The following is an 18,817-nucleotide window of genomic DNA, read 5'->3' on the forward strand; positions in this document are numbered from 1 at the left end:
TGGCAAAACCATCAACCATCAGTAGGTATCCACTGATGTTTGATAACTATCAATGGTCGATGGCCATCCCTATCCTAAACAAATGCGGGCAGCTAGCTCCATCAACACATATGTCCCAGCATAATCATAGTGGAGTCACACACAGTGGGGGTCATTTAGACCTGGTCGCAAGCACCGATGTGCTCGCAACCGGATCAGTGGCCGCACTGCGCGTGCGCAAGCCCCGAAGCTCGCTACAAAAGGGGGGGCTGTCGATTTTGACCGACAGCTCGCCTCTTTTTGTAGGCGGGCCAGGGGGGGGGGGGTGGTTTCCAAAACGGAGGCGTTCCTTAAGGAATGCCTACCGTTTTGTGGGCGGCCGCACTGACATCATCTGTGATGTCAGTGGGGAACTTCCTGCTCCATCAGAGCAGAAAGCTCCCTGGGGCTTGCGAGTGCCCAGACCCAACCTTAGGATCTGGTCGCAAGCCCCGATGGTTGCGATGGTGATCACCATCGCGACCATCACCCTGGTCGCTAGCGAAGCTGTGGGTGGTAACACAGCTTAGCTTGCGACCATGAGGCCGCACCAAAAAAAAAGAAGCGCCCGTCCTCATTCAGAGAGAACGATCGTTTCTTGCGACCGCCTCTGAATGAGGTCCAGTGTCCAAAGCTGCTTCTGCACTGCAGTGAGATCATTGTGCCATACTTACCTACTTCTGCAGTGTGAATTATGGAAGATCAGAGGAGAGTGATATCCAGGTTTCAATTGCGTCAATGAGGCCCCCCTCCCTGCGATGTAATTCAGCCTTGGGAGATGGGACCATGATGACGTGGTTCACAGCAAATCACCATCGCGCCCTCGCCCACTATACAGGAGAAGCCTTCAAGATTCGGTAGGTTGGTCTACTCTCCTGGGACCCCGGGAAAACTCCCCCAAATTTGGGAATCTCCCAGAAATTTGGGGAGAGTAGGCAGTTATGCGTTGTGGACTTTGGCCCTCATTCAGAGCCGCTCGTTAGCGGCAGTACGCTCGTTCCGAGCGATGTTTGCACATCTGCGCATGCGTACGCTTTTTAGTACGCATGCGCGAACCAGTCAGTGCGGCCGAAAATCCTTTGTACGCTATATAGCGAGTGCCTGCTATTTTGAGTGACAGAATGAGGCGTATGTGGGTGGTAACAGGGGAAGGTGCTTGAAAATGGGGAGTGGAGATCCGAACGCAGGCGTGCTTAAAGGTCAAAACGGGCGTTTTATGGGTGTGTATATTTAAAACAGCAGCGTCATTGACCACGTTACAGGGTTATTTTATAGCCAGAACTGCACGCAAATTTGTGGTAGCAAACACCAACCACAAGAATAGCGAGCAGTTCATACGCTGGTCGATGTACTCGATTAATCTAATAAATAGCGGACATGACGTAGGATGCGTGCGGCCAGGGGGCGTTTTTAACAAATAAACGAGCGTATGTTTTGCTCGTTCGTTCAGACTTAGAGGTGTGAACACACTGCAATGTGCGTACGGATCATTTACATAGCCACCCCTTGATTTTAAACGAACGACCGCAAATAGCGTGCGGCTCTGAATGAGGGCCTTTGTGATCAGCCTCCATGCTGCATACAGCTCGGAACCTTCATCACAACCTAACCCTAAAATCATCAGCTGTTGACATTCTCTTGTCGTCATTCAAAATGTTTACATTATGGGTTCTATGTACGAAGCCTTGGAGAGAGATAAAGTACCAACCACTCAGCTCCTGTCTGTCACGATCCAGGTTGTGTTTGAACAGTGACAGGAGCTAATTGGTTGGTACTTTATCTCTCTCTAAGGCTTAGCACATAGACCCCTTTGTCATGTCGGCATTCTGTCATTGGGCCTGATTCAGCAAGGATCTCAACTGCAAATCCATACGCAATTGGCCGATTCCGGCGTATTGCGCATGCATCGCAGTGCACGTCGGCAAACTGGCCACTGCGATCGCAGTGACTTCGCAGACCTACGTTTTGTGGGAGGTGACCTCTGGGGGTGTCGGCGGAATGCAGGCGTGCCAGTGCGTTTGAATGCCTTTGCATGGGCCTTCATAAATTAGCCACTGCGATGCCATATGCATATGTGTATTCATAGCAGTCAATGAAGTTAGCAAGTCCTGAGTAAGGTCAGAGCTTGTGCAAGTGTGCGTGAGGCTGCGATGGTACTTGATGTTACCGATGGTTTTGTAGTCTTGCTAAGGATTACGGATGTGTGTAAGGTAAAGTGGGCGTCCTTATGTTGTGTTGCGGCGGCATAGCGATTGCGATGGATTAGCATACTATCGCAGTCAGACTGTGTGCGTAATCGCTATTGCAATCACAGTTGCGATCCGTAATGATTCAGGCCCATTGTCAGCAATGTGAATGTCAATATATTGAATGCCTCATACTATACATACTCACCCACATAGCCACCACGTAGTACTCCCGCTGATGCTGGAGTCTGGAACATCAGACTGCTTTAGTTCCAAAAAACTTTTTGGATTGTTGCAGTTTCTGCCCTCTGCAGAGCCGGTCCTCTTTTTGAGAACTTTCCTGTGTCCCTTTATCTTTATCCATTTCTTTTACTTCCCATCACATCACAACTTGACAGAAGAGAGAATTATGCCAGGAGCAATTAAGTCTGGCAGCAAGAACCCAACACATGCTCTCAAAGAGACTGAACACTTTCCTAATTGCAAACGACTTGGGGTTCAGAGACAGAACGGGAACAATGGCAATTTAACAGTATCTGTAATTGTCAATAGATCAAACACTGCAGTGCTGGGATTAAGCTCAGGTACGGTGGGTTCAACAAAATTTTAAATTAGCTGGAGTTTATTTTTGCTTTCTGATAATGTTCAATGAGAAATATATTTGCTATTTCTCTGTACACTTCTGCTAGGCATGACGAATAGACTTCAATACAGTGGCAGAAGTATGGGAGACAATGGAGGCGCCTGCTGCCAGGCGCCAGCAATGAAGGGACACCTCCATCACCCACAATATATTCACCCCACTTAGGGCTGTAAATATGGGGTATAGGGGGACACTAAATGATAACCTCCAGGCGTCTGGGATGAACTTATGCCACAAAATGCTTTGAGTGCCATATAATCACTGAAAATGACGGATACTCTTCTGGTATTACAGTAACCTATCAACAACTTTTTAACAGATGAACTCAGATAGGGGAGTAACCTTATTTTCTTCAACAAGAAACTTTAAACAACATTCATTATTTTTTTAAGTGAAAGGGAGAGGTTTGAAAAATATGACAATAATATCCTTACAGAAGACACGTCAGCTTTGTAAAGAATGGTATAACTTATAGGGAAAAAAAAGCACTAAAAATATTTGTAATGCTATATAGTACAAGACAGGGATGAATTCACTATTTGGGTATGGGATGCCGGCACTCGGGAACCCAGCAGTCAAAAATCCTGACGCAGGCATCCCGACAGGGTTAAGATACAGACACATGGTATCCAAACCCTCCTCCACTACCTACCCCTAAGCCTCCCTTCCTGGTGCCTTAACCTAACCTCGCTCCCCCGCACCCTAAACCTAGCCTTTCCCCCTTAGTGTCCAACCCTAACCCTGCCCCTAGTGCCTAACTCTTAAAGCTAACCCTCCCCTTAACCCCGCTTACCTTCAGGATCCCAGAGCCGGGATTCTGACAGGTGTCAGGATTCCGGCGCCGGTATTCTAAGCACTGGCATCCCATGTGCCGGGATATTGACCGCATCCTGTAATTCACAATCGCCAAGCTCCACAGCAAAATCTGAGGGAGAGGAGGGGGGTGGGGGGCTACAATGCATAGGGCTGCTACATGATCAGAGGAACCATGGGCCTGATTCAGAGCCGCTCGTAAGCGGCCGTTCGTTCGCTCCGAGCGATGTTTGCCCAACTGCGCATGCGTACGGATCGTAATACGCATGCGCGAACCAGTCAGTGCGGTCGAAATTCATGTGCTCACAAAATAGCGAATGCCTGATAATTTGAGTGACAGAAAGAGGTGTATGTGGGTGGTAACGGGGGAAGGTGCTTGAAAACGGGGAGTGGAGATCAGAACGTAGGAGTGCTTAAAGGTCAAAACGGGCGTTTTATGGGTGTGCATAATTAAAACAGCAGCGTCATTGACCACGTCACTGGGTTATTTTATAGCCAGAACTGCTCGCAAAATTGTGGTAGCAAAAACCAACCCCAAGAATAGAGAGCAGTTCATACCCTGGTCGATGTAATCGATTAATCTAATAAATAGCGGACATGACGTAGGATGCGAGCGGCCAGGGGGCGTATTTTTTCAAAAAACGACCGCAAGTTTTCTACGTTCGTTCAGACCTAGAGTCGTGAACAGACCGCAAAGAGCGAACGGTTCATTTGAATAGCCACCCCTATTTTCTGGACGAGCGAGCGCTAATTGCGTCCGGCTCTGAATCAGGCCCCATGTTTGAGCTTTTAGTGCCTCTGTTATAATGATCACAATGGAATTGTGATTGGCAGTCTGTGTATGCACAGTGGAACACCCTTGCAAATTCACCTTTGTCTTTGTGTTTCACTGTGATAATTTGGAGCAGCTGGACACATATCATCAGGCCACCCTCACCACTGGCCTACATAATAGCTCTATGGGCTTCTCTGCAGGTAATGATGCTTCCGGTACTGTATTAAATGCATACTTAAGCCGCGTATCCACTAGGCAATTAAAATGAGCGATTGAACGATAACGACATCGTTATCAATCAATCGCTCATTAATCGTTCACAAATCGGGCACAAAAATGTTGAAAACGACCAGCGATGCGCACTCCTGCTGGTCGTTTTCGACATCAATCATCGCCTGAACATGCCAGTCAGTCTGCCGGTAACGACAGATTGAGCTTGCAGCCCCTGTCAAGGTTTAAAGCTCACAATCAACTTTGCGTTTAAAAGCAAAGTTGCTGTGAGCTTTAAACCTTGATCGCATACCCTGAGTTTAACAGTAATGTGATAGCTATTTCCATGTTATAATCTGAGCAATAGAGTAGGGACTTGCAGTAAAGTGGGGTCAATTGACGGGGGCTCCAAGCTTAAATGCATTGATCAATTCATGAACCAAAACCCCACTGTTTATTATTAATGTGGACACATACCATGTTGCACCCAAAATCTAGGAATAGTGAGTGCCGTGGATTAGTGCATTTTGTTTTAGATAGATAGATAAATGATGAGATAGATAGATATGAGGTAGATAGATAGAAAGATAGATAGATAATGAGATAGATAGATCATGAGATAGAGAGATAGATATGGGATAGATAAATAGATAGATAGATAATGGGATAGATAGATAGATAGATAATGGGATAGATAGATAGATAGATAGATAGATAGATAGATAGATAGATAGATAGATAGATAGATAGATAGATAGATAGATAATGGGATAGATAGACAGATGATAGATAGATAGATAGATAGATAGATAGATAAGGAGATAGATAGATAGTGAGATAGATAGACAGATATTAGATGGATAGCTAATTAGATAGATAGATAGATAGATAGATAGATAGATAGATAGATAGATAGATAGATAGATAGGAGCTGGATTAATCATTATCTGTATAGCACTGTAATGTGTAGGTGTTATATGGGGCCTGTTGTTCTCCAGGCATTATGAAAACTACTAATTCCACAGCATACCCTGTTAGCTATTAGCCTACTGAGAATGCTGGGGCTTGTAGTTCCAAAACACCCGGAGAGTCGCAGGTTGCGCAGACCTGGGCTGTATAGAGGTTAATTGGAATAAATAATACGCTTTGTGATCCATTACACATAAATCATTGACATGGATATAAAATTGCTCTTTAGAAAAAGCTTCTCACAAACCTTTCCTTTATTTGTTACATATGGATAGTTTAAGACGTCTCTGGCACTTGGTCGGAGATCTGGGTCTTTTGTCAGCATTCTGTGGACACAATAGGAAATATAACTAAGGACCCTGCACAAAAGCTATTTCCTACAGTTATAAGAGCTCCTGAGATGGGTTAGTAATATGCTTACTGAAAAAAAAAGACCCTAAAGTGGTTTCATGTAGTCTACTGACCTGTGGACAAGCAAGAAAGCACTGACAGTATCTGCTGTCATTAGTTTGCCTTAGAATGGATGTGACAGCCAGTGCAATACCTACGATGTCGCCCACAGTGACTGTTCCTTGCATGTTGTGTCGCAGTGTAATTGTCAAGATATCAAGGTTCAACTTTTTGATATATTTTTATCCAATTAACCCACAGGACTGACAGCCAAGTCATACTGTTCCAGATGCAATTATCTTGGATATCACAACATGAGAACATATACAATACTTTTCTAAAGTAGTTTTTATTTATATATTTTTAAATTGTAATTAATTAAGTTTTAGGAAATGTTAACATCCATTTTAAAGTACATCTGTCAGCTACACCTGGTGGAGGCAGATTATCATTTTGCCAGTACTTTATGGAGATTAGCCCATACATGGCTACTTTCAATGATCCACCGCAGTTGTGGTGCCATCAATGGCGTCATTGCGGTCCCTACATCTGATGTACAATGTCGCAGTTTGCAGCTTTGTGCGGCACTGGAGTGATACCATTTACTTACTTTGACCTGGGGAGAGTGAGCTGGATTTAGGAGAGTCGTCTGCACTCCAAAGAGTTCAAATCAACTTCCCAAATGTTTTGAGTCTCCCGGACATTCCAGGATATTAGGCAAGAGAGTGACTTAGGGCCTGATTCAGCAAGGAACGCAAATGTACGCACACGCGCACTCGGCCGCTGTGTGTATATGCTAATCAGTGCATACACATGGCAACCGCAGTACAAGATGCAGAAACCCAGCAATACATAATGCCGCCCACTTCCCTTTACTCACAGCCTGAGTAGTCCGCAAGATAGCGGAAAAATCTGTAATAATAATAATAATAATAATAATAATACTTTATTGTCATTAACAGCAGGAGGGATGTCAACGAAAAACCAAGCAGCACTATCCACATAATAAAACAGGCAGCAATTGCACTACTAATAAAAAGAAAAAGAATAGAAAACAACATAACAGCATTAATTGACCAAAATGAATTCAGGCATTTAACATACGCACTGCAGTTGGAAAAAAAACTATTTTGGAAATGTTTTGTGCGAGAGCGCACAGCTGGTAATTTGTCAAAAAGAGCATGGTTAGGCATGGATCCGCTAAAATAGATCTAGTATTCCTCAGGATCCTTTAATCATATATCTCCTGGGTGCGTGGTAGCATAACTCCAATAATTCTGTTAGCCGTTCCAACCACCTGATCCAACGCCCTACGTTCAACCACAGTGCAATTTCCGTACCAAATAATCCTATAAGTCCGGACACTTTCCACAATACTGCGGTAAAAATTTAGAAGAGTCCCCCTACTCACACACGCCAGCCTTAAACGACCCTAAAAGAACAGGTGCTGGTGTGTCTTCTTAGCCAAGCAGGTTGAATTTAAGGACCATGACAAAGTTTCAGAGATAATAAAAAAACAATTTTTTTTTTCTTAAACATATGTTTATTGGTTTTTCAAATAGAAATAACATATATATCACATAAGGCAGACATACATGTTAGGAGAAAAAAAGAGAAATAATCTCTTGCATTTGTTTCTTGGTTAGAACAAAGTCCAATAATCAATTGACTGTGTTATATATACGCTTTCATTCCAACATGTATATCATAATCAGATAACTTGTAAGTAGATAGTATGGGGGAGACACCGACAAGGGAAAGAAGGGGAGGTTAAGGAAAAACAAACAAAATAAAAAACAAGGAAGGAAGACATTAAACATAGTCAAAGAATGTCTAGTCAAATTTCTTGAGTTTCTTTATTTGGAGCATTCGAGGCATTCCTGTCTAATTGTCGAAGCAAGAACCATTCGGTACTCTCAAAAACCCTAAACACATCGGTTTGTGTGTCTGGGTCTAGCGTATCTATAAAGACTCCCCATTTACGGTAGAAATGCAAAATCCCAGTTTCCATTTCTGGGATAGAGGAGTATCTATCAAAATACATCAGCTGAAGTAGGATTTGTTTCACCTCGGAGAGAGAAGGTTTGGATCTAAAAATCCAATGTCTTAAAATCACTTTTTTTGCTACCGTTATTGCGGTAGTGAGAAATGGTATTAGATGTGTAATAGCTGACCCAGAGACCCAGGAAGTAAAGTTAACAAACAAAAGTGCTATTGGGTCAGGGGTAAGCTTCAAGTCAAATAATCCATTAAAATATGAGATGAGCTTGTTCCAAAATTTCTTTATCACCCCGCATTCCCAGAAACAATGTATAAATGTTGCCCTGGAATGAGCACACTTCTTACAGACTCCAGATTCGGAGGGGACCATAAATGAACGTTGATGAGGAGCAATGTATGCTCTGTTAATAACTTTAATATATATTTCTTGTAATGAGGATGAGTTTAAAATTCTCAATGTGGTATCAATCCTATGAAGCAAAACATTCTCAGAATCAACAACAGCCAAATCCGAGTTCCAAACTTCTATTGATTTACTCCAAACTTTTGGAGATAAAGCGGTAATCAGCTCTTTATATAAGCTGCTAATTTTATGTCATTTTGGTCGCAAGCCTAATCAGTAACATCAAGGCGTCTGGACTCCCGGGGGTCTCAAAGGGGGCGGTATTGATTGTACAAAGTGTCTGATCTGAAGAAAACTGAAGAAACAAGATTGGGGAAGCTCAGCCCTGTCCCTTAATTCTGAAAAAGTAAATAGACTGCCCCCAGGATCAAACACATCCGCTGTCGAAAGTATCCCTTTAGTTTTCAGACGAAGGAAGGATGCATTTTCCATGGCTGGTCTAAATTGTGGGTTTCCACAAAAAGGGATATAATCCGAGTGTCTAGGATTACGTTTAAGAATTCTATTAATTGCCCACCATGCTAAATAAGTGTCATGAAACATTATGTTTTGTAAAATATTCGGGGGTATACTTTTCTTGGGAGAATGTAATAACGCTCCCGGAGAGTAAGGAGATAAGAGGGCACAGTCTATGGGGGAGCATGTATAAATGTTGCGATTGAGTAACTAGTCTAGAATATACCTAAAATTAATAGCATTAGTAAACTGAGTCAAATCCGGGAAATTTAGCCCGCCCTGTGTTTTCAAAGATCGTAATTTATAAGATGCTATCCTAGTTTTTTTTTTTGACCATATAAATTTATTAAACAATTTAGAGAGGAACAAGGTATCTGTTCTAGTTAACCTAATAGGGAGCATTTGAAGAACATATGAAATTTTCGGGAAAATTACAGTTTTTATTAAAGCTACCCTTCCCAACAACAAAAGAGGTAATAACATCCATCTATCTAACATGTTACTTATTGTTTGAATTAAAGGAGAATAGTTTAGAGAATATAACTTAGAAAGATTTGCCGGGATCTGAATTCCCAAATACTTAATATGGGTCGACAAGATTTTAAATTGTGTTAGCGAGGGATTTTGCGATATAGAGGGTATATCACCTGAAATAATCAACAGCTCTGACTTGGAAACGTTTATTTTATATCCTGAGAATATTACAAAGTCCGAAATTATGGACATAATTATAGGGAGAGTTATAGATGGGGACGACAAAAAAAGCAACATGTCGTCCGCAAAGAGGGCAACTCTTAGATCAATGTTACCCACCATTAATCCCCTAAACATGGGAGAGTTACGCAGCGCAATTGCAAGTGGTTCAAGAGCAATTGCAAACAATAATGGCGATAGTGGACAGCCTTGTCGGGTACCCCTTTTAATGTGAAAAGGGTTTGATATATACCCATTCAGAGCAATCTGAGAGCTAGGATTGGTGTAGAGTGTTTTAAGTGTTCCTATGAATTTGTCCCCAAAACCAAATCTTCTCAAAGTTTCAAATAGATGGGGCCACAAGACCATATCGAAGGCCTTCTCGGCGTCTAATGATAATATTGCCTTATCCAATAAATCCTTCGACGTATTTGCAGCTATAATAGTTGACAGGACTCTGTGGATGTTAACCACCGAATGTCTGCCAACTATGAAGCCAGTTTGGTCTTCATGGATCACTAAGGGCAGGGCCTGTTTCAGACGTTCTGCGATTATTTTAGTTAAGATTTTGTAATCTAAGTTTAAAAGCGATATGGGTCTATAAGAGCCTGGATCACTTAGGTCTCGATCCGGCTTTGGTAACACCTTGAGAATGGCTGAATTAAAATGGGGGGGCATAAGATCAAAATGTAATATATGGTTTAACGCTCTTGTGAGCGACGGATACATTTTTTTATTTAAAATGTGGAAATAGTCCGCCGATAAGCCATCCGGGCCTGGGGCTTTACCTTTTTTCATAGCTCGAATAGTTTTCTCCACCTCCAATTCAGCTATAGGGGCTGGCAAAAGATCAACAAAAGTCGGGGCAATTTGTGGTATAGGCAGCTCGTCCCAAAACGTATTAGACTTTTCCGAGGAACTAAGAGGAAGGTTGTCAGAGTACAGCTTCTCATAAAATGCTCTCATCAGTTCCACCACCTCGGTCCCACCCGAGGTAAGAGACCTGCTGGGGAGACGGAGAGGATGGACCAGCGAGGGGGGTCTACTACCATTAAGTAGATTGGTCAATAGCTTGCCCGACTTATTCCCAAATCTATTGAATCTGTGAATTTTTTTAAACGAATGTTTACTTTCCATTTTAGCAAGAGTACCCTCAAAATGGATCTTAGCCTTCAAATAGTCGTTTTTAAGCTGGGGAGATGGGGCAGAAGAATAAGCTTGATAAGCGTTAGTAAGGGATTTTTGGGCCTCTAAAAAATCTTTAGCTATTTGTTTCTTATATGAAATAGAGTAAGAGATGATGAAACCTTTAAGTACTGATTTAGAAGCCTGCCAGAATAATATCGGGTCTGTTTCCATATGCTCCAAATTATTTATTCTATATTCTTCCCATGCTGCCCCCAATTCTTCTCTAAATTTCGGGGATTGAGCAAGATATGATGGGAACTTCCAAACAAAATTCCTACCTTGATCCCGATCAGATTTCATATCAAACCATATCAGAGCATGATCCGAAATGGCAATCGATTCCATTTCTGTTTGCAATATTTTGGGAAGTAGAATGGATGAGGCTAAAAGATAATCTATTCTCGAGAGAGATCCGTGTGCTGCTGAAAGACATGAGTAAGATTTCTCTAGAGGATGGAACACTCTCCACACATCTATCAAATTGAGGCTGGAAGCAAGCGAGGGCACCCCAAATTTTGGCGGTTTGCGCATCCTCCCAGTAGTACCCATAGAGTCCAGACTCCCCGAAGATATCAGATTAAAGTCTCCACATACTAACATAGGATCTCCCTGAAAAGGGGTAAGCAGGGCCGTAAGTTGTTGCATGAAAGACCTCGAGTAAGCATTTGGGGCATATACATTACAAAGGACATATTTTTTTCTGGCTAATAAGATCTCACAGAGAAGATATCTGCCCTCTGGGTCGCTTTTCGTGGATATTAATTGAATCTGCAAATGTTGCTTGACAAGAATGAGTACTCCCCTAGCTTTGGAATTATAGGGTGCTGAGGCCAGAACCTTCCACTTTAATGTGTTTAATTTTTCTATCTCCGAGGGAACCAAATGAGATTCCTGTATAAAGACCAGGTCAACTTTTAATTTATTTAAATATAAAAGTATTTTTTTTCATTTCTGAGGTGACTTAAAGCCTCCGACGTTCCAAGAACCTATCCTACATTCCGAACCCATAAATCATTAGAAAATGCTATATTACATATTGTCTCCTTCGCTTCAAAATAAACATAAAAAATGGACAGGTGGATAGGAAAAGACACCAACAGGGGAAACAGGATGTAAAATTACAAAAAATTAACATAACAGCAAGACTATGCATATAAAGCAATGTCACATTTTGGGATATTGAAACCGGTGCAAGAAAGCACCAGCTGCAATATAGACTTCCTAAAATTTAAACAAGATTATAATTGAGCATAATATAGACATTCAAGCTCCTAACCGGACCCGACCATGACATAATAAAGACATTATATGCAGCACCCCCCATCCCACTCCAACAGAAAAATAACAATAACAGATGCCAATCCCAATCAGAATGACGGTCAAACAGTATGAGGCTATACATCATGTGCATTCCCTCCCACTCCACTGCATATGGCGTAACATCATAAAATAACAATATAGATCAAATCACGTGTAGAAGACAGATCTCTGATCCATACAACCTGACCCCAGGGACCCAAAATCAGATTCCACCGCCAGGCGTTCCTAGAGTCACTTTAGTAAAGAGACCATATTAAGACTGTGGCTAAAGTCACTCTCCGTCATCCTGGGAAGAAAATCTTCTCTCTTTATTTTTTCCTTGCAAGAAGCCTTCTGCCTCGGATACAGACGTAAAATCTTTAAACGACATCCCATCAAACAGGCGTAGATGTGCAGGATAAAGTAGAGCGAATTTCTTGCCATCCTTTGCCAATCTGGAACATAGTGCAGAGAAGTTTTTCCGGGCTCTTGATAATTCAGGAGAATAGTCCTGGAAAATAAATAGCTTATTGGACTCCCAGGTTAGGATTTTCTGCTTTCTATATGCCGACCATATGGATTCTTTATGAAGATAATTAAGACATCTGAATATGACCACACGTGGGCGCATCACTTCATCTGCGCGCTGGGGGCCTATTCTGTGAGCGCGTTCTATGATTAATCCTTGGCACGCGTCTTGAATATTTAGTAATGAGAGAAGGGTGTTAGAAACAAAGTCGTATAGCCCTGGTCCCTTAATTGTTTCCGGGAGTCCTACTATACGGAGATTATTCCTCCGTGACCTATTTTCAAGGTCATCCATTTTGCTCCAAATGTGATGACGTGACTTCTCCATCTCTCCCATTGACTTTTTAAGATTAGCTACATCGTGAAAAATCTCTCCCAACCTCTGTTCAGTGTGAAGCACTCTGTGGGTTAACTGGGATATCTGTTCTTTAATGTCAGCAGTCTGGGCTTGTAGTAATGGCCCCATCGCTTCTCTTACAGCCTGGACCAGGGCACTGTAGGGTACAGAAGCTTCACTAACAGCATGGTGATCAGCGCCATTAGCATTTTGTGAAAGGGAAGCGTGCTCTGGGGAGTGGTCGCAGTTCTCCGTTATTTGCGTGGAGGTATCGTTTGCAGTCTCCGCTTCTCCAGTATCCCCGCTCATGGGAGCACCAGAGTCCGGGAGTGTAGAGGCGTTGCCTGTAGCAGCTGGCGCCATGTAAGCGTCCAGCCTGCGGCGGTCTGTGCGCTGTTTCTGTGTTTTTCCCGGCACAGGCGGCATAATAAACCTCCCTCAGTGTGTCCGGATATACACCCGATGCTGGAGGGGGTGAGGCGCGGCTGCAATGAGGCTAAAAATAGTTGTGAAAAAGAGAAATGTCGGCGGGGATACGGAGCCGCTCTAATCAGCGTCCGCTCATGTCCAAGCCTGAACCGGAAGTGATAAAAAAACAATTTAAAAGACACTACTTCGATGGTCAGACCACCTAAACAAACAGGTGCCTTAATAGGGACACTACGTTCTCTGAAATTAACAATCATTTCCTTTGTTTTTATAGTATTTAGGAGTAGGCAATTTTCACTGCTCCACTCAAACAATCTAGCCACCTCAGCTCTATAGGCAAGTTCATCAGACCAATGATAGTGATGTCGTCTGCAAATTTAATGACCTTAATAGACCAAGACTGAGACGCACAATCATGGGTGAACAATGAAAACAGAGCTGGGCTCAGGACACACCCCTGCAGGACTCCAACATTCAGCACCAACTCCTTGGAACTGGAATTCCCCAACTTGACCAGCTGAGGTCAATCAGATAAAAAGTTTAGCAGCCATCTACAAGTAAACACATTTAAACCCAACCCGAACAACTTAGTAATCAGAGCACCAGGTATTGTTGAATGCTGAACTAAAATCTACAAATAAAATCCTTGCATAGGTATCCCTAGCTTCTAAATGAGACTGCACCTGCTGCAAGACAGTTAGAATAGCATCCTCGGTCGAGCGGATAGCCCTAAAGGCAAACGGCCAAGGATCAAAGTCCGTTACAAAGTGAGACTTTACATGGGTCACTACCAATCTCTCAAAGCACTTCATTACGAGAGATGTCTAGGCTACAGGTAACATCGCGAACCATCGGACCCATATGTACAATTAGTGTTTGAACGGACCATCCCGCAGACTTTGCTACATAACCTGCAGGCAGGGAGAGCTCAGGTTGCGTAGGGTCTCGCAATGATTCATTTATGCACGCCTCTGCAATGGTGTTGAAACACACTGGCACGCCTGCGTTCGCACGACGACACGCCATCACCGCTCACAAATGGCACTTCTTGTCAATCACTGTTAGAGAGGTCTGCGTGCACGTTGCGTCTGCTCTGTGTACCCTATCTTTTATTTATCTGTAGTATGTAATGTTTTGTGAGTTGAATGTATTCAAGCATTGTTGGCAGTACATTCTCTTGATTAATGGTCTGGACTCCAGAGGTGTAAGAGAGACAAAAATTTCCGGCAGTGAAAATGTTACAGAATGTATAGCTGGATGGTAACATTTTGTTCACTTTTAATTTTAATATATAAAAAAACAAAATAAATAATATACTACGGCCACTGTGGTCATCTACATGTTCTCAGTATTATTCCTAATGGAGGTACAACTGGCAACAGGGGATTGTTTGCTACCTGTTGTTATGAATCCCAAAGCCCACTCAGTGTGAACCCACTAGAACCCAGGCTAGCGAGGTCTTCCGCCACTAACAGCCACCCGTTGTTCCCTTAGACCTATAAACGATCACCGGTACTTAGGTGGCAGTCTGGTCTTAATACTCAGGGTAGTAGCGGTTCACACGAATGTACTATGGGATCCGATGGTGAAAGGAACAGTAGGAATTGGTACAGTCAGTGTTTCAGCTTGGGAGCCGATGATGCGGCTGATGAGCCAATGAAGCAGCTTGGGAGTCTATGGTGCGGCTGAGAGCCGGGACCAGAAGTTTGTGTACGAGTGGTGAGGCTTTGAGAGCCGATAATGCGGCTTTGGATCCGATGCTGCAGCAGAAGCAGGTGGCAGAAAAAGGTGCAGCGATGGTGTGGCTTAAGAGCCAATGATGCGGCCTAGGAGCCGATGGTGTGGCAGAAGCCGGTAACAGTTGTTGCAATGGTGTGGCTTTGAGATCCGATGCAATAGCTGGAGAGCCAGAGACCACACGAAAGTTGCTGGTGTGGCTGGGAAGCCGATGGAAAGGCTTGAAAGCTGGTGGTAGCACGGAGGCTGCTGGTGCAGCTAGGGAGCTGACGGAGAGGCTTGGGAACCGTTGGCAAGGCAATTCAGCTGGCGAACCAGAATATGATACCACGAGGAGATACAGATTGCTGACCATGCATCTGAGCAGAGAGAACCTACAGGAAAGCTATAGTCGGCGAGGCGGCAAAAAGCCAGCGTGCACAAATAGGCAAAGGGACCAATCACGCCGTATTTTGGGGAACACATAACAACCTTCTAAAGTTAACAGATGTAGTAGTTCCCCATAGCAACCAATCAGCTAATAGCTATCATTTTATAAATGCATTTGAAGAAAAAAAAAAGAAAAGAAAAGCTATGGGTGGATTTTTGGGGCATGGGTCCCCTGGATTGCTTTGGTTGGGCTGCTTCAGGGCATCGCATTATAAACACATTTTTCCTTTCACTTTTAGCTCCTCTATTGTTTGTTTAATATATAATGTATTATTTTCACACCTTAATTTTTCACCTCACTACATGCAGCAGTAGCTGCTCTTATCTATTTAACACCTTTTCACACTTCACCTTTCCTCATTAAAATGATGTCCTGGGGTGGCTTAGCTGGGCCTGTTTGGAGGTGTCCTGCGCTCTGGAGTTCAACCCCAATATGTTAGGGACCTACCCTCAGAGGTTACCTGGGCGTGGTGGGTAGGCCCATAACCATGGCCATGATTATGCCAAAACCTATTTATTTATTGCAAAATGTATGTTTTATATATAATTAATAATGTTGGAGTTGTGCACTTGTAATTCTTCTTTTTCTGATAAATAATAGCTACAAGCTAATTGGTTTGCTCTGGGGTACTTCTCCACTCATCCTCTACAGAATATTTAAGTATTCCAGCAGATTTTCAACAATAATGACCACAATCCTCAGAAGAAACAAGCAAAGTTCTCCAGGTAGTTAAACCCTTCAATTGTTAAAGATCAAATCGTTCCGTAGACCAGAACCATGGTTGTTTTCTTTTTGTGCTAAGATTATTACTTGGTTATCTATTTTTAAATGGGTATTTTCTGGACCACTGACAGACTACGGTATTCTGCAGTATAAATAAGCAGGGCAGAGCCAATCGGTTTTTGTGCTTGATCACTGATGAAATGTCCAAGGACAACACTGTACATCTTTAGTCTACAGCTCTGTGCTCCCCGGCCCCTGTGCAGTCTGGCCGTGCTCATTGTGCAGCAGAGCTTGCTGTGCCCGGGCTCAGTTGCTGCAAACGAGCAGTCTGCCCTCCAAGACGTGTTTTTCAGTGCATCTGGTAATGCAATTAGGTGCAAACATAATTGTTCTGATCAGCAGAGTGATTGTGGGGATGTAATAATTATACACAGTCAGTGGCACAAATCTGAGGCCTCATTACCGGAGTCTGGCTGGCAGTTTTTTGACCAGGGGGGTAAATTATTCTTAGTGACCCAGATATTAGTAGTCAGACTTAGAGTGTAGTTATAGGTAGGGGCAGGGCTGGTGCAAACATTAGGCAAAGTCATCAGCCGCCTGCAGCGGAGGAAGTTTTGTAGGTGTCAGCCAAGCAGAACCTGATTGTCTGTTGCTCTTCTCTGTCTAGTTTGGCTTTACATTTACATCTCTGAAAGAGTTTGTCCTGATGAGCTGTTATTTACCAAAGGGTCACAGAGAGTTTATTGTGCTAGCTGTGCAGTAGGTGGGTTGGGTAGGGGATGTTGGTGCTCAGGATTCCAGTGGTTAGCATCCCAATGCCGTCATCTCAACTGGGTCACAATCCCAACAGATGAAGGTAAGTGTATTACCCTTCCACTACTCCTAACCCTCCCTGCAGCCTAAACCTAACCCTCCCCCATAGCCTAAACCTACCCCACAGCAGAGTAACCCTAACCCTTCCCCTAGTGCCCAACCCTACACCTCCCCCTAACCCCAATACTTAGTGTTGGGATGCGGCTCCAGGATTTTGACTTGTGTGGGGATTCTGGTGCCGGCATTCTGAGCGCATTCTACAGGTCACGCATTCGCACAAGAGCCCCGGCGTCCGGCGGGAGGAGTTGGACAGGGGCGGAGGGATCTGAAAGCAACCCTTTTCGCAACCCGGGACTGAAGAAGGCGAATGCTCCCGCAGTCAAGCTCCGAAAATATTGTATAGATATCTGTGATACTAGTGTATTGGGACAGCGGGCCATTCCACCAGAGAAAGGAAAGCAGCAGATATCTGTGATACTAGTGTATGGGGACAGTGGGCCATTCCGGGAGAGAAAGGTAAGCAGCAGATATCTGTGATACTAGTGTATGGGGACAGCGGGCCAATTTGGGAGAGGAAGGTAAATAGGAGATATCTGTGATAATAGTGTATGGGGACAGCGGGCGATTCCAGGAGAGGAAGGTAAGTCAGAGATATCTGTGATACTAGTCTATGGGCACAGAGAGCCATTCCGGGAGAGAAAGGGAAGCAGCAGATATCTGTGATACTAGTGTATGGGGACAGCGGGCCATTCCGGGAGAGAAAGGGAAGCAGCAGATATCTGTGATACTAGTGTATGGGGACAGCGGGCCATTCCGGGAGAGAAAGGGAAGCAGCAGATATCTGTGATACTAGTGTATGGGGACAAAGTCATTCTGGGAGAGAAAGGGAAGCAGCAGATATCTGTGATACTAGTGTATGGGGACAGCGGGCCATTCCGGGAGAGAAAGGGAAGCAGCAGATATCTGTGATACTAGTGTATGGGGTCAGCGGGCTGTTCTGGGAGAGAAAGGGAAGCAGCAGATATCTGTGATACTAGTGTATGGGGTCAGCGGGCTGTTCTGGGAGAGAAAGGGAAGCAGCAGATATCTGTGATACTAGTGTATGGGGACAAAGTCATTCCGGGAGAGAAAGGGAAGCAGCAGATATCTGTGATACTAGTGTAAGAGGGACAGCGGGCCATTTTGGGAGAGAAAGGGAAGCAGCAGATATCTGTGATACTAGTGTATGGGGACAGCGGGCCATTCCAGGAGAGAAAGGGAAGCAGCAGATATCTGTGATACTAGTGTATGGGGACAGCGGGCCATTCCGGGAGAGAAAGGGAAGCAGCAGATATCTGTGATACTAGTGTATGGGGACAGCGGGCCATTCCGGGAGAGTAAGGGAAGCAGCAGATATCTGTGATACTAGTGTATGGGGACAAAGTCATTCTGGGAGAGAAAGGGAAGCAGCAGATATCTGTGATACTAGTGTATGGGGACAAAGTCATTCTGGGAGAGAAAGGGAAGCAGCAGATATCTGTGATACTAGTGTATGGGGACAGCGGGCCATTCCGGGAGAGTAAGGGAAGCAGCAGATATCTGTGATATTTTCTGCATTACCTTTTTGATGAATGGCCTGAAAATGTAATCTCTACAATTGCAGATGAAAATATTCATTGTCACCTGCTTTTGTAGAAATTAAGTGATGATGAATAGAGCCCCTACAGAGAAATGTAGAGGCCTTGGCAGATATCGGAGATATTTGCTGTGGTTCATCCTACTTAAATTCTGGGGATC

General features: G+C 43.8%; 1 protein-coding gene across 1 annotated transcript in view; it reads right to left on the reverse strand.

The window, feature by feature from the left end:
• LOC148506064 (serine/threonine-protein kinase Nek11-like) overlaps positions 1-18,817 on the reverse strand; it is a 341,598-nt gene that overhangs the window by 130,096 nt on the left and 192,685 nt on the right. Inside the window, exon 7 of the mRNA XM_088447334.1 lies at positions 5,862-5,940. Coding sequence (XP_088303460.1) covers positions 5,862-5,940 — 79 coding nt within the window. The remainder of the gene's footprint in view (positions 1-5,861; positions 5,941-18,817) is intronic.

Source organism: Taudactylus pleione, unplaced genomic scaffold (genome assembly GCF_031769625.1).
Source record: "Taudactylus pleione unplaced genomic scaffold, aTauple2 ptg000430l, whole genome shotgun sequence".
In the NCBI taxonomy this organism is placed as follows: domain Eukaryota; kingdom Metazoa; phylum Chordata; class Amphibia; order Anura; family Myobatrachidae; genus Taudactylus; species Taudactylus pleione.